The sequence below is a fragment of the Rhinopithecus bieti genome, unplaced genomic scaffold (assembly GCF_001698545.2).
Source record: "Rhinopithecus bieti isolate Rb0 unplaced genomic scaffold, ASM169854v2 scaffold_29378, whole genome shotgun sequence".
Lineage (NCBI taxonomy): Eukaryota > Metazoa > Chordata > Mammalia > Primates > Cercopithecidae > Rhinopithecus > Rhinopithecus bieti.
In genome coordinates this window covers 998115-1012910 of record NW_016813019.1, presented here as the reverse complement: position 1 = coordinate 1012910, position 14796 = coordinate 998115, and the positions used below count along the sequence as shown (strand labels likewise).

The 14796-nt window shown below is 47.9% G+C and overlaps 2 protein-coding genes across 2 annotated transcripts in view; one reads left to right on the top strand and one right to left on the bottom strand.

Moving 5' to 3' along the window:
• Positions 1 to 1466: 1466 nt before the first annotated feature.
• On the bottom strand, positions 1467 to 12957 carry LOC108512281 (cell death activator CIDE-3-like). The gene is made up of 2 exons (XM_017847461.1): positions 12627 to 12957; positions 1467 to 2054 (listed from the first exon to the last, which is right to left on the bottom strand). Exons 1-2 carry the CDS (start codon positions 12695 to 12697, stop codon positions 1892 to 1894), a joined length of 234 nt encoding a protein of 77 aa, XP_017702950.1. The 5' UTR covers positions 12698 to 12957; the 3' UTR covers positions 1467 to 1891.
• A 15-nt stretch (positions 12958 to 12972) lies between these two features.
• FANCD2 (FA complementation group D2) overlaps positions 12973 to 14796 on the top strand; it is a 97140-nt gene continuing 95316 nt past the window's right edge. The window contains 1 exon segment of the mRNA XM_017847452.1: positions 12973 to 13050. The gene's annotated coding sequence lies outside the window, so the exon portion shown is untranslated.

Below are 14796 nucleotides of genomic sequence, written 5' to 3'. Positions count from 1 at the left end.
GCACCAGGCCAGCCCCCAGTCATAACTGCAAAAGAGCAGGAGAGCGGGCCGGGCGCGGTGGCTCAAGCCTGTAATCTCAGCACTTTGGGAGGCCGAGATGGGCGGATCACGAGGTCAGGAGATCAAGACCATCCTGGCTAACACGGTGAAACCTCGTCTCTACTAAAAATACAAAAAAATAGCCGGGCGAGGTGGCGGGCGCCTGTAGTCCCAGCTACTCAGGAGGCTGAGGCAGGAGAATGGCATAAACCCGGGAGGCGGAGCTTGCAGTGAGCTGAGATCCGGCCACTGCACTTCAGCCCGGGCGACAGAGCAAGACTCCGTCTCAAAAAAAAAAAAAAAAAAAAAAAAAAGAGCAGGAGAGCCCGGAAGAGCAGGCCTTCTTCAGCGAGCTTCAGTAGCTCCCAGACCAGCTTTGGTAAGACATTAGTATTTACTAAATCCAAATAGGCTTTATAGTAAGAGTCATGAAAAGATAGGTTTTGTTTTATTTATTTATTTATTTTGAGACTGAGTCTCGCTCTGTTGTCCAGGGTAGAGTGCGGTGGCAGGATCTCGGCTCACTACAACCTGTACCTCCCAGGTGCAAGCAATTCTCCTGCCTCAGCCTCCCAATTAGCTAGGATTACAGGTGCCCACCAACATGCCTGGCTAATTTTTTGTATTTTAGTAGAGACAGGGTTTGGCCATGTTGGTCAGAGTGGTCTCCAACTGCTGACCTCAGGTAATCCACCTGCCTTGGCCTCCCAAAGTGCTGGGATTACAAGCATGAGCCACCATGCCAGACCTAAGTTCAGCCTTTCATGCTTGTCTTGAGTCGTCCAATATTGGAAAATGCCAGCTCACACTGATGAGAAGCTCCTACTCTTTGGGGCTACCTATGAGCCCACTTTGAAATCCCGAGGTTGAAAGTCCTGAACATCAAAGATAAGCTGTCTGGCAAGTTAGGATGGGCATTGATGGAGAAATGCCCTACAGCTTGCGTAGTACTTTTTCACCTAATCACTCAAACGGTTATTATAAAATGGGACACTGAGAAATTAGAAGAGTGACTTAATCCCGCCTGCTCAATTGAAGCTCTTCTGATTGGTGAATTTAATTAGGAAATTTTTACTTATGGTATCAATTACATGGTCAGCTCAAGTCTCAAATTCAGCCAACTTTAGTTTCAAAATCAACTGCAATTTTGTTTTTTAAAAGAGACTGGGATCTTGCTGTTGTGCCCCAGGCTGGCCTTGAACTCCTGGTCTCAAGGGATGCTCCCACCCCAGTCTGCTGAGTAGCTGGGACTGCAGGCACCTGTCACTGCACCCAGCTTTTTTTCCCCCCCTTTGGTAGAAAAACTGCTATTATTTGTAATCCTACGTTATGGAGAATAGTTTGACAATAGATTTGTCTCTTTCTTTAGCCCTCTCCAACCTTCCAGATAGAACCCCGCCCCTAAAGAACACAGGCAAAGAAGATATATCAGCATCAACAATTTATTGCAAACTCCCTAATATCACATGCTGATGTGCTTGAGAATTCACTCAGGAATGTTCCAGGATGGGAGCCAGAAGGTAGACAGCACCATGAAAGTGCAGCCTGCGAGGCCGGATTGCTGAGGGGCAGACTTCATGCCAATGGAGGGATACACTTCAGGACCAGTCTGGGTGGGCTAAGCTGCCTTGGGCAGGAAGGAGCTGGGCCACACTAGGAGCCTGAGATTCTCCTTTGGCCAACCCATCCCAGGTTTCCAGTCCCTCCTCTTCACTCAGGTCCTGTGTGGTGAGGGAGGTGTGGGGAGGGAGGTTAGCGGCTCTACAGCTGCCAGGCTTGTGGGCACTACCAGTTAAGCGTGGGGCCCCCAGTCTAGTCCTTCACTGGGGAAAGCTTCCAAGGGCTTGGGCTTTCACTGCAGTATCTTCAGACAGGTCAGGATGAAGAATGAGGCCTTGCCCTTGGGGGGCAGCCCTTCCTCTGTAGCATCGAGGAGCTGCTGCAGGTAACAGGAGGTGCCAAGCATCATGTGGCCCATGGCCTGCATGCTGAAGAGGGCCCAGCGGAGAGCTTCCCTGGGTGGAATGAGAGGGCATGCAAATCAAAACCACAAAGTAGGCTGGGCATAGTGGCTCATGCCTGTAATCCTAGCATTTTGGGAGGCCATGGTGGGTGGGTCACCTGAGGTCAGGAGTTTGAGACCAGCATGGCTAACATGGTAAAACCCCGTCCCTACTAAAAATACAAAAATTAGCCAGGCGTGGTGGTGGGTGCCTGTAATTCCAGCTACTTGAGAGCCTGAGGCAGGAGAATTGCTTGAACCCAGGAGGCGGAGGTTGCAGTGAGCCGAGATGGTGCCACTGCACTACAGCCTGGGTGACAGAGCAAGACTCTGTCTCAAAAACATAAAAAACAAAAAACAAAACAAAAAAAGCTGGGCTCAGTGGCTCATTCCTGTAATCCTAGCACTTTAGGAGGCTGAAGTGGGTGGGTCACTTGAGGTCTGCAGTTTGAGACCAGCCTGGCCAATATGGTGAAACCCTGTCTCTACTAAAAAATACAAAAAATTAGCCAGGCGTGGTGGTGCACATCTGTAATCTCAGCTACTTGGGAGGCTGAGGCATGAGAATCGCTTGAACCTGGGAGACAGAGGTTGTAATGAGCTGAGATTGCACAACTGCACTCCAGCCTGGGCAACAGAGCGAGACTCCATCTCAAAAATGAATAAATAAGAACAAAACAAGAGTGTACCCCTCCCTGCACCCCTTATTCCCATGCTGGTCTGGAAGGGATTGGTTTCATTATGTTTGTTTTCTTCATTAATAACATTTGAATACCACTGAGGTGGTAGCACTAAAAGCACTTCATCAATTCTAGAGCGATGTGCAAACAGGAACAGATGCTGCAGATGAGGTCAGGATTAGGGCAAGGACTTGCAATTCCACCTTAACTGAGATGCCCGGAACCTCCCTACTTTCTCATGGGAAACTCCAGCTCATTTCATAAGGCCTTCTATTTTTCTTTCTTTTTTTTTTTTTTTTTTTTTTTTGAGGCGGAGTCTCGCTCTGTCGCCCGGACTGGAGTGCAGTGGCCAGATCTCAGCTCACTGCAAGCTCCGCCTCCCGGGTTTACGCCATTCTCCTGCCTCAGCCTCCTGAGTAGCTGGGACTACAGGCGCCCGCCACCTCGCCCGGCTAGTTTTTTTGTATTTTAGTAGAGACGGGGTTTCACCGTGTTAGCCAGGATGGTCTCAATCTCCTGACCTCGTGATCCGCCCGTCTCGGCCTCCCAAAGTGCTGGGATTACAGGCTTGAGCCACCGCGCCCGGCCAAGGCCTTCTATTTTTCTACTACTACTTTGGACCAGCCAGATTGATCTCCATAATGTGGCTCTGCCCCTTGAGACACTCTGTTCTAGACTTTGAGGCTTTTCCAAGTCACCTGCAGTCTAGCTCATGTTCAGAGTGCTGGACATGAAGACATCCATGCCTGGCGTGAGCATGTACTGAGAACTGAACCTGAATCAGGTAGGCCAAAGTCCTAATCCAGTGTTGTTTTTTTTTTTTTTGAGAAGGACTCTCGCTCTGTCACCCAGGCTGGAGTGCAGTGGCACTATCTCGGCTCACTGCAAGCTCCGCCTCTTGGGTTCACACCATTCTCCTGCCTCAGCCTCCAGAGTAGCTGGGACTACAGGCGCCCACCACCACACCTGGCTAATTTTTTGTATTTTTAGTAGACAGGATTTCACCGTGTTAGCCAGGATGGTCTCGATATCCTAACCTTATGATCCGCCCGCCTCAGCCTCCCAAAGTGCTGGGATTACAGGTGTGAGCCACCGCACCCAGCCCTAATCCAGTCTTATTAGCTGGGTGAACTTTAGCAAACTGCTCTAGTTCTGAGCTTCAGCTCCCTTATGGGTAAAATGGGATTGCACCTGCCACCCAGAGTCATGAGGCTGAAATAGCATAAAGCAATTAACATAGGGTTGGATGTTTAGAAAGTAGGGGAAATGGGGAAGCGGGGGCAGGCTCAAGAGCAGCTGGTTGAATGCTAGGCAACTTTGGCTAGGTGCACCGGCTCACGCTTATAATTCCAGCACTTTGGGAGGCCGAGGAGGATGGCTTGAGGCCAGGAGTTTGAGATCAGCCTGGTCTAGCGAGACCTTGTCTCTACAAAAACATTAAAGAACCAGCCAAGCATAGTAGCACACACTTGTGCTACTCAAGAGGACCACTTGAGTCTACGAGGTCGAGGCAGCAATAAGCCATGATTGCACCGCTGCACTGTAGCTTGGATGACAGAGTGAGACGCTGTCTCTAAAAAAAAAAAAAAAGAATGCTAGACAATTTTAATCAAATACTTATCAAATCTGTTTGAAAGAGATATGTGAGGGTCACTCGAGGTGTCTAGTCCTAAGTGGGATAGGGGAGTGGAAAACAAAAGGCAAAGAAGTATTCCCTGGCTGTTGTTCAAACTTTAGTCTTTTATTAATGTTCATTCAATAAGTGAACTTATTGTCTGACTGGGGTGTGGGGGGCAGAAAGACACTTAGAACTATTCACATATACACAGGAAAATACTTTACATCTTCAAGGCTACACCTTAGAAGTATACCCACTTCTCAAATTAAGGAACTGAGGCTGACAACCTAGCTGACCAACCTTCCATCCTATGGATGGAAGATTATTTCATCCCTCCCATCCCCACGGGAGAAAAAACCTAATTTTGTATGTATACATTTATCTCTTTTTTTCTTCTTTTTAGAGACAAGGTCTCATGCTGTTGCCCAGGCTGGAGTACACACTGGTATGGTCATATCTCACTGCAGCCTCAAACTCCTGGGCTCAAGCAATCCTCCCAACTAGCTGGGATTATGGGCACATACTACCACTGCTCCCAGCGTGCATGCCTCTCACTATGTTGGCCAGGCTGGTCTCAAACTGTGTGTGTGTATTCATGCCTGTAATACCAGCACTTTGGGAGGCCAAGTTGGGCGGATCACGAGGTCACGAGTTCAAGACCAACCTGGCCAAGATGGTGAAACCACGTCTCTACTCAAAAAATACAAAAAAATTAGCTGGGCATGGTGGTGGGGGCCCGTAATCTCAGCTACTCGCGATGCTGAGGCAGAGAACTGCTTGAACCTGGGAGATGGAGGTTGCAGTGAGCCAAAATCGTGCCACCACACTCCAGCCTGGAAGACAGAGTGAGACTCCATCTCAAAAAAAAAAAAAAAGGAATGAAATTCTGATCCATGCTACAATATGAATGACTCTTGAAAATCCGAAGTGAAGGAAGCCAGAAATGAAGGATAAGTATTGACTGATTCCAGTTCCGTGTGGTACTAGAATTGGCAAACTGATAAGACAATGGAATGGAGGCTACCAGTGTCTGGAGGGAGGAGGAATGGAGACTTACTTAGAGCTTCAGGGGAACAGAATTTCTGGTTGGGATGATGCAAGACGTCTGGAAATGGATGGTGGTGATGGCTGCGCAACATTGTGAACGTACTTAATGCCACTGAACTGTACACTTAAAATGGTGCAAACGATAGATTTTATGCTATATATTTATCACAATTAAAAAAAACCTAGTGATACCACTAAGTCACTAAACTGATTCCAACTTGCTATTGTTTTTTGATACCAACATATCTACTGTGTTTAGGTCTAAGTGTCCCACCTCCCCTAAGTGGACTGAGTTTAAGGTCTGAAATTTATTCTTTTTTTTTTTTTTTTTTTGAGACAAAGAGTTTTATTCTGTCACCCAGATCTCGGCTCACTGCAACCTTCACCTTCCAGGTTCAAGTGATTCTCCTGCCTCAGCCTCCCGAGTAGCTGGGATTATAGGGGTGTGTCACCATGCCCGGCTAATTTTTGTATTTTTAGTAGAGACGGGGTTTCACCATGTTGCCCAGGCTGGTCTCGAACTCCTGACCTCAGGTGATTCATTCACCTCGGCCTCCCAAAGTGCTGGGATTACAGGTGTGAGCCACTGCCCCCAGCTGGTCTGAAACTTCTTGTTCATAATTTTGAAATATGCAGACTATTGGTCGTAGTCTGAGGTCAAGAGGTGGCATGAGATGGTAGTATCCTGGAAGAAGCAGCTGAGGAGGAAAACGGAACTCTCAGCCACAGAACCAGGCTCAAGTCTGCCACCCACTGTTGTCTCTGGCAAGCAGACCCACACAGCCTCAGTTTCCTCATCTGCAGATTGGGTCTGCAGGAGATCAACTAAGAAAGCAAGAAGGTCTGATATGTTCTAGCTACATGTGATCTGGTAGAACTCTTGGGACCCTGGGCAGGATTTCTCAGAAGCCCCTTTGTGAACAGAGATCGCCTGTGTCTTCATTTATTCTACAATCATTTAAATAACTACTATGTGTCAGCATTCACCAAGGTGCTGGAGGCCACAGAAATTCCTGCCCTCATGGAACTTGTTCTGGTATTTTGTTCATCTCTGAATCTGTAGTTACAGCATAGGGCCAGGCACGCAGTGGGCACTTGGGAAACACTGCATGAACTGGGGAAGAATAGACTATTGGAAAGACAGACTAGAAGCCACGCTCTGCTGCTCGCAAGTTTTGTGGCTTTGGACTGATTCGATCACTTCAGCCTCGGTGGCTACATCCACCCAATGGGTAAGGATGCCCCATGGCGCCACTGGAGCGGCTGAATTTCGGAAACATCACCATGACGGCACTCAGCTTCTAACCTCACATATTCTCATGCTTCCTGAAACACTTGGTTAGGTTTTCAAAATAAGTTTTAAGAAAAGTTCGTTATATAGTACAAATGACTCTGGTCCATAAGATGTGCAAATTAATTCTGTCCTATGGATGGAAGATTATTTCATCCCTCCCATCCCCACGGGAGAAAAAACCTAATTTTGTATGTATACATTTATCTCTTTTTTTCTTCTTTTTAGAGACAAGGTCTCATGCTGTTGCCCAGGCTGGAGTACACACTGGTATGGTCATATCTCACTGCAGCCTCAAACTCCTGGGCTCAAGCAATCCTCCCAACTAGCTGGGATTATGGGCACATACTACCACTGCTCCCAGCGTGCATGCCTCTCACTATGTTGGCCAGGCTGGTCTCAAACTGTGTGTGTGTGTCTCTCACTATGTTGCCCAGGGGTGTGTGTATGTGTGTGTGTGTCTCTCTCTCTATGTTGCCCAGGGGTGTGTGTGTGTGTGTGCATGTGTCTCTCTCACTATGTTGTCCAGGCTGGTCTCAAACTCCTGGGCTCAAGAGATCCTCCTGCCGTATGTGTGTGTGTGTGTGCGCGCGCACATGCGCATGCATGTGTCTCTCTCTCTATGTTGCCGAGGCTGGTCTCAAACTCCTGGGTGCAAGAGATCCTCCTGCCTTGACCTCCCAAAGTGCTGGGATTCCTGGTGAGAGCCACGCACCCAGCCTATCTCATCATTCTTACTGGACCTATATATGTGTGGGATTTTGAATTCTCCTTTGAACTGATTGTAACTTCTTGCTAGTTCTCTCATTAATTAATGAATTCAATTAACTATTTGACACACATTTATTTTTTTTTTGAGACAGAGTCTCGCTCTGTTGCCCAGGCTGGAGTGCAGTGGCGTGATCTCGGCTCACTGCAAGCTCCGCCTCCTGGGTTCATGCCAGGAGTAGCTGGGACTACATGCACCTGCCACTACGCCTGGCTAATTTTTTATATTTTTAGTAGAGATGGGGTTTCACCATGTTAGCCAGGATGGTCTTGATCTCCTAACCTTGTGATCCGCCCGCCTCGGCCTCCCAAAGTGCTGGGATTATAGGCGTGAGCCACTGTGCCTGGGCCCCCGCTTTTTTTTTTTTTTGAGACACTCTTGTTCCCTCGCCCAGGCTGGAGTGCAGTGGCACAATCTCGGCTCATTGCAACCTCCGCCTCCTGGGTTCAAATGATTCGCCTGCTTCAGTCTCCTGAGTAGTTGGGATTACAGGCATGTACTGCCATGTCCAGCTAATTTTTGTATTTTTGTAGAGATTGGTTTTGCCATGTTGGCCAGGCTGGTCTCAAACTCCTGACCTTAAGTGGTCCACCCACTTTGGCCTCCCAAAGTGCTGGGATTATAGGCGTGAGCCACCGTGCCTGGCCAACACATGTTCGTTTTTAAAAAACTGACTAGAAGACTACTTAGGAAAACTTCCAATTTGGCCGGGCGCGGTGGCTCAAGCCTGTAATCCCAGCACTTTGGGAGGCCGAGACGGGCGGATCATGGGCAGGATTTTATCGAGACCATCCTGGCTAATACGGTGAAACCCCGTCTCTACTAAAAAATACAAAAAACTAGCCGGGCGACGAGGCGGGCGCCTGTAGTCCCAGCTACTCGGGAGGCTGAGACAGGAGAATGGCGTGAACCCGGGAGGTGGAGCTTGCAGTGAGCTGAGATCCGGCCACTGCACTCCAGCCTGGGCGGCAGAGCAAGACTCCGTCTCAAAAAAAAAAAGAAATCATCGAATATAGGAATCTATGGAAGCGGAATTATGTTTTCAGTCAAAAAGCAAATCATATAGCTGACAAGGGTCTAATATGAAGAATATATGAAGAACGTTTACAGCTGAACAAAAAAAAGACAACCCAATTAAAAAATAGGCAAAGAATTTGAGTAGATATTTCTCTGAAGACGATACACAGTGGCCAATAAACACATGAAAAGATGCTTGGCCAGGCGCATTGGGTCATGCTTCTAATCTTAGCACTTTGGGAGATGGAGGCAGGTGCATTGCTTGAGCCCAGGAGTTCAAGACCAGCCTGGGTAACATGGTGAAACACCATTTCTACAAAAAAATACAAAAATTAGCTGGGAATGGTGGTGCGTGCCCGTAGTCTCAGCTACTTGGGAGACTGAGCTGGGAAGATCACTTGAGCCTAGGAGGTTGATGCTGCAGTGAGCCGTGGTGGCACCACTGCAATTCAGCCTTGGTGAGAAAGCGAGACCCTGTTTCAGAAAAAAAAGGCTCAGCATCATTAATCATTAGGAGACTGCAAATCAAAATCACTTCATCCACTAAAAAGTAGATATAAGGCTAAGTGTCATGGCTCACGCTTGTAATCCAAGCACTTTAGGAGGCCTTGGTAGGAGGATTGCCTGAGCACCCAGGAGTTCAAGAACAGCCTTGGCAACATGGTGAGATCCTGTCTCTATTTAAAAGAAAAAAAGAAAAAGAAGATATAAAAAGGATTTTTGGCTAAAATACAGACAATAAAAGCATCAGTGAGGATGTCAGGAGACTGGAGTTCTCATACACTGCTAGAGGGGATGTAAAATGATGCAGCCACTTTGGAAAACAGTTTGGCACCTCCTCAAAGTTAAACATAGGCCCATTGTGGTGGCTCATGCTTGTAATCCCAGCATTTTGGGAGGCTGATGGGGAGGATTACTTGAGCACAGGAGTTTGAGACCAGCCTGGGCAACAAAGCAGTACCCTGTCTCCACCAAAAACAAAAAAAAACTTAGCTTGGCTACATGGCACAAGCCTGTAATCTCAGCTACTTGGGAGGCTAAAGTGGGAGGATCACTTGAGCCCAGGAGGCCAAGGCTGCAGTGAGCTGTGATTATACCACCACATTTCAACCTGGGTTAAAAAGCAAGGCCCTGTTTCCAGAAAAAAAAAAAATTTAAACATAGAGTTAAGGTATGACTCAGCAATTCTACTCCTAGGTATATGCCCAGGAGAATTGAAAACATGCTGCTATGAGTTTTGTGTACAAGTTTTATACGAAAACATATGGTTTCATATAAACATTTATATGAAACATTTATATGAAAAGTATGGTTTTCATATAAAACCTGTCATAAAACTCATAGCAGCATTATTCATAATAGTCAAAATAGTCATAATAGTCAAAAAGAAACAATCCAAGTGTTCATCCATTGATAGATTTTAAAATCTGGTATATCTATATAGTAGAATATTATTTAGCCAAAAAAAAAAGAATCATGTCCAGGCATGATAGCACATGCCTGTAATCCCAGCATTTTGGGAGGCCAAAGTAGGAGGATACCTTGAGGCCAGGAGTTTGAGACCAGCCTGAGCAACATAGCCAGACACTGTCTCTACAAAAACATACAAACTAGGCAGGTGTAATGGCATTGATGCACCTGTAGTCCCAGCTCCTTGGCAGGCTGAGACAGGAGGGTTGTGCCCAAGAATTCGAGGCTGCAATGGGCTATGATTATGTCATATGCAATGGCATGCTCTCCGCTCACTGCAACCTCTGCCTCCCAGGTTCAAGAGATTCTCCGGCCTCAGCCTGCAGAGTAGCTAGGACTAGAGGCACGCATCACCACACCTGGCTAATTTTTTTGTATTTTTAGTAGAGATGGGGTTTCGTCATGTTGGCCAGGCTGGTCTTAAACTCCTGACCTCAGGTGATCTGCCTGTCTCAGCCTCCTAAAGAGCTGGGATTACATGCCTGAGCCACTGCACCCTGTCAGAAAATTTTTAGTTAAGTTTTGAAGCAGCAAAAGCCTAATCATTTAAGAAACCAAACATTCACTTTGTGATCACTCAGGCTAATGGACTTTTTTTTTTTTTAATGACAGTCTCACTCACTCTGTTGCCCAGGCTGAAGTGCAGTGGTGCGATCTCTGCTCACTGCAACCACTGCCTCCCAGGTTTAAGTGGTTCTCCTGCCTCAGCTTCCCAAGTTGCTGGGATTACAGGTGCATGCCACTACGCCAAGCTAATTTTTGTATTTTTAGTAGAGACGGGGTTTCGCCATGTTGGCCAGTCTGGGCTCAAACCCTTGACCTCAGGTGATCCACCCGCCTTGGCCTCCCAAAGTGCTGGGATTACAGGCATGAGACCCCACGCCTGGCACTAACAGAATTTTTTTTTTTTTTGAAAGAGAGTCTCGCTCTGTTGCCCAGGCTGGAGTGCAATGGCGTGATACCGGCTCACAGCAACCTCCACCTCCTGGATTCAAGCAATTCTTCTGCCTCAGCCTCCTAAGTAGCTGGGGTTACAGGTGTGTGCCACCACGCCCAGCTAATTTTCAGTATTTTTAGTAGAGATGGGGCTTCACCGTGTTAGCTAGGATGGTCTTGATCTCCTGACCTTGTGATCTGCCCACCTCGGCCTCTCAAAGTGCTGGGATTACAGGTGTGAGCCACCACGCCAGGCTGCTAATGGACATTTATAGTATATTTAGAAAAATGTTTTACCCCACTGGGCATAGTGGCTCATGCCTCTAATCCCAGCATTTTGGAAGGCTGAGATGGAAGGATCACTTGAGACCAGGAGTTTGAGACCAGCCTGGGAAACAGAGGACACCCCATCTTTGCAAAAAATTTAAAGATTAGCTGAACATGGTAGCACATACTTATAGTCCCAGCTACTTGAGAGGCTGAGGTGGGAGGATCCTTGAGCCTGAGATGTTGAGGCTGTAGTAAGCCTTGACTGTGCCAGTGCTCTCCAGCCTGGGTGCAACAGCAAGACTTGTCTTTTAAAAACAAAAAAGAAAAAAATAAGTTTTACAACTGAAACACACCTTTTTATTGGACTTAGGCTGGTTCAGTGTGTACAGCATTTTACCCAAGTCAAATGATAACTTGATGAGGCTCAACCGCCCCATATCAGAGCTGGCATAATCCAACTACCTCACTTATGGGACAGAGCAATTATGAGCAGAGACATTGAGTTTTCTCTAGAGCAGCGGTTGGTTCTTCATGGGGGTGGTACTGCCCTCTAGGGGGACTTATGGTAATCTGTGGAAATTTTGATTGTTAAAATGATGGAACTGTGGGGAAAAATCATGTAACTGTCATTTGTATGATGCAAGAGATGAGTATCCCTCAGTCCTGGGGACAGTCACATAATACAAAGAATTTTCCCATGTCCCATGACTTTTGAATATCTCACCAAATCGTTTTGTTTTGAGGAGTCTTGCTCTGTTGCCCAGGCTGGACCGCAGTGGAGCGATCTCCGCTCACTGCAACCTCTGCTCCCTGGGTTTAAGCAATTGTCCTGCCTCAACCTCCTGAGTAGCTGGGACTACAGGTGTGTGCCACTATGCCTGGCTAATTATTGTATTTTTAGTAGAGATGAGGTTTCACCATGTTGGCCAGGCTGGTCTCAAACTCCTGACTTCAAGAGATCTGACTGCCTCGGCCTTCCAAAATGCTGGGATTACAGGCGTGTACCACTGTGCCCAGCTGTTACATTCCTTCTTAAGAAAATATTCTTGGCTAGGCGCGATGGCTCACACCCCATCTCTACTAAAATACAAAAATTAGCCAGGCGTGGTGGCACATGCCTGTAATCCCAGCTACTGAAGAGGCTGAGGCAGAAGAATTGCTTGAGGTAGGGAGGTGGAGATTGCAGTTAGCCAAGATGACACCACTGGACTCCAGGCTGGGCAACAGAGTGACGCTCCAGTCTCCAACAACAAAAAAAAAGTTCTTGTATATAGACTACACTAACTGTGAATTTCATTTTGGGGTTACAAAAGAGAGCATTGGATCTCCATTTCACAGAAGACAAAAGTGAAACACAGAGGTAACGGGTAAGGTCACCCTGTCAGTGGGGGGCGAGACATGAACCTAGACAAATTGACACAACTCCTGCACTTTCTTGCCCAAGGTCACGGCGGTGTGAGGTAGCCAGGTGAAGGGGGGGCGCTGACCTGTCATATACTTGTTCCTGGGTGAGCTTCTTGTCGCTCTGCAGTAGGATGGACACGTAGTGGCGGATCATGCCTACGAAGAAACTGATAACGATGGGTAGGACCACCCAAAGGCAGATGTTGGAGTCGAACAACAGTTCTGGCCCTGCAATCTTCACTGAAAGCTGCCTGCCAGCCGGTGATGGGCGAGCTTCTCTTCACCGGGGCGCAGTTGCTTCTCTTTGACTTCGCCTACGGGCCTTCTCAAGCCCCTATTCCCGGCTAGCCCAGAACTGGGCTGCAGCTGTGAGCCCAGCCTACTGCCTTCAGGGGGGCGGCCTGGCATTCCACTTCCGGCGCGGAAGTTGACGTCACGTCACGGCGCGCCTCGGTGGCGTCGGGCATGGCGGGAAAGTCGAAAACGACGGGCGGTGACGGCTTCTCGGTGAGTTAGTGGAGCAGTGGTCGTGGTCTCTTGAGGCCCCGCTCCCCTGCGGCCTAATCTCTAAGTCCGAGCCGCGGTCGGAGTTCTCCTCTGGGACTCCGCGCCCCGAACCTCGGCTTCCTCATCTGCCCTAAGATGGGATAATCCCCACAGGTACCTTTCTGCGTCGTTAAAATGAGGAAACGAGAAAGGCTTTTACCCTCATCCCCTTCCCAATGAACTAGTTCAGGCAGTCGGCCTCATCTCACGTCTGTTGGGCTTTTCTGGAAGCCAGATGGTATTGCACGTTTTAAAGGCGGGTGCCTGGAAGCCGGACGTCCTGACTTGCCTTAGTTTTTCCATCTGCAAGATGGCTGATAATGGTTATCCGTATTAACCGAAGCGGCGACAAATAAAAAGCTTAGCACAGCGCCCGGTACCTCGTAAATGTTAACCATTATTATAAGTCATTATTATCATCAAGAGTAAGTATAGGTGGTGAAGAGCACAGGTGCTGGAGCCAGACTGCCCGAGTTAGAATCCCAGTTCCGCCCGGGATGATGAGAAGACTAATGGTAGCCACCTCAAAAAGTTTTGTGGGAAATTAATGAATTATTAAATATAAAGTACTTGAAACAGTTCTTGTTAACTTGTAGCGTTTCCCCTGCCAGCTTTTCTCACTCTGAATATTCTCAGAAATTTTCTTTATGCTGGTAACTATGCTGGGCATTAGGGGCATTGAGTAGGTGAGACTGGGTTCCTGCTCTCAAAGAGCTCCAGTCTAGTGTGAGGTAAGGTCCCCCCTTAGATATACCCTGTGGAGCAGGGAAGCTGCAGTAGCAAACTCCCTTAGGGATAGGAGGAACGCTTTTCAAGGAAGATGACATTTGATTGAATGTTTACGTCTGAGTAGAAATTTCCAGGCAGGCCAGGCGCAGTGGCTCAACCCTGTAATCCCAGCACTTTGGGAGGCCGAGACGGGCGGATCACGAGGTCAGGAGATCGAGACTGTCCTGGCTAACGCAATGAAACCCCGTCTCTACTAAAAAATACAAAAAACTAGCCGGACGAGGTGGCAGGCGCCTGTAGTCCCAGCTACTCAGGAGGCTGAGGCGGGAGAATGGCGTGAACCCGGGAGGCGGAGTTTGCAGTGAGCCGAGATCGGCCACTGCACTCCAGCCTGGGCGACAGAGCGAGACTCCGCCTCAAAAAAAAAAAAAAAAAGAAAGAAATTTCCAGGCAAATAAGAGCACTTCAGATGAAAAGAACACCTTTGTGCAAAGGCACTGAGACCACGAAGGTTCTGATTTACAAGATTAAAAGGTCATGTGATTCAGGCACTCCCCTACCTCTGCTGGCTCATTTCGAACTCCACATCTCCTTGTTTCAGTATGACTATTTATTTGCCTGGACTCCTCTTCTCCTACGCCTTCTACTGGCTAACTCCTGTTTCAGCCCTCAAGTCCCTGCCTAAAAATCACTTCGTCGGTCAGGTTGGCTCACGCCTGTAATCCCAGCACTTTGGGAGGCTAAGGCGGTCAGATTACGAGGTCATGAGATCAAGACTATCCTAGGTAACACGGTGAAACCCCATCTTTACTAAAAATACAAAAAATTAGCCGGGCGTGGTGGCAGGCGCCTGTAGTCCCAGCTACTTGGGAAGCTGAGGCAGGAGAATGGCGTGAACCCGGGAGGTGGAGCTTGCAGTGAGCGGAGATTGCACCACTGCGCTCCAGCCTGGGAGACAGAGTGAGACTCCGCCTCAAA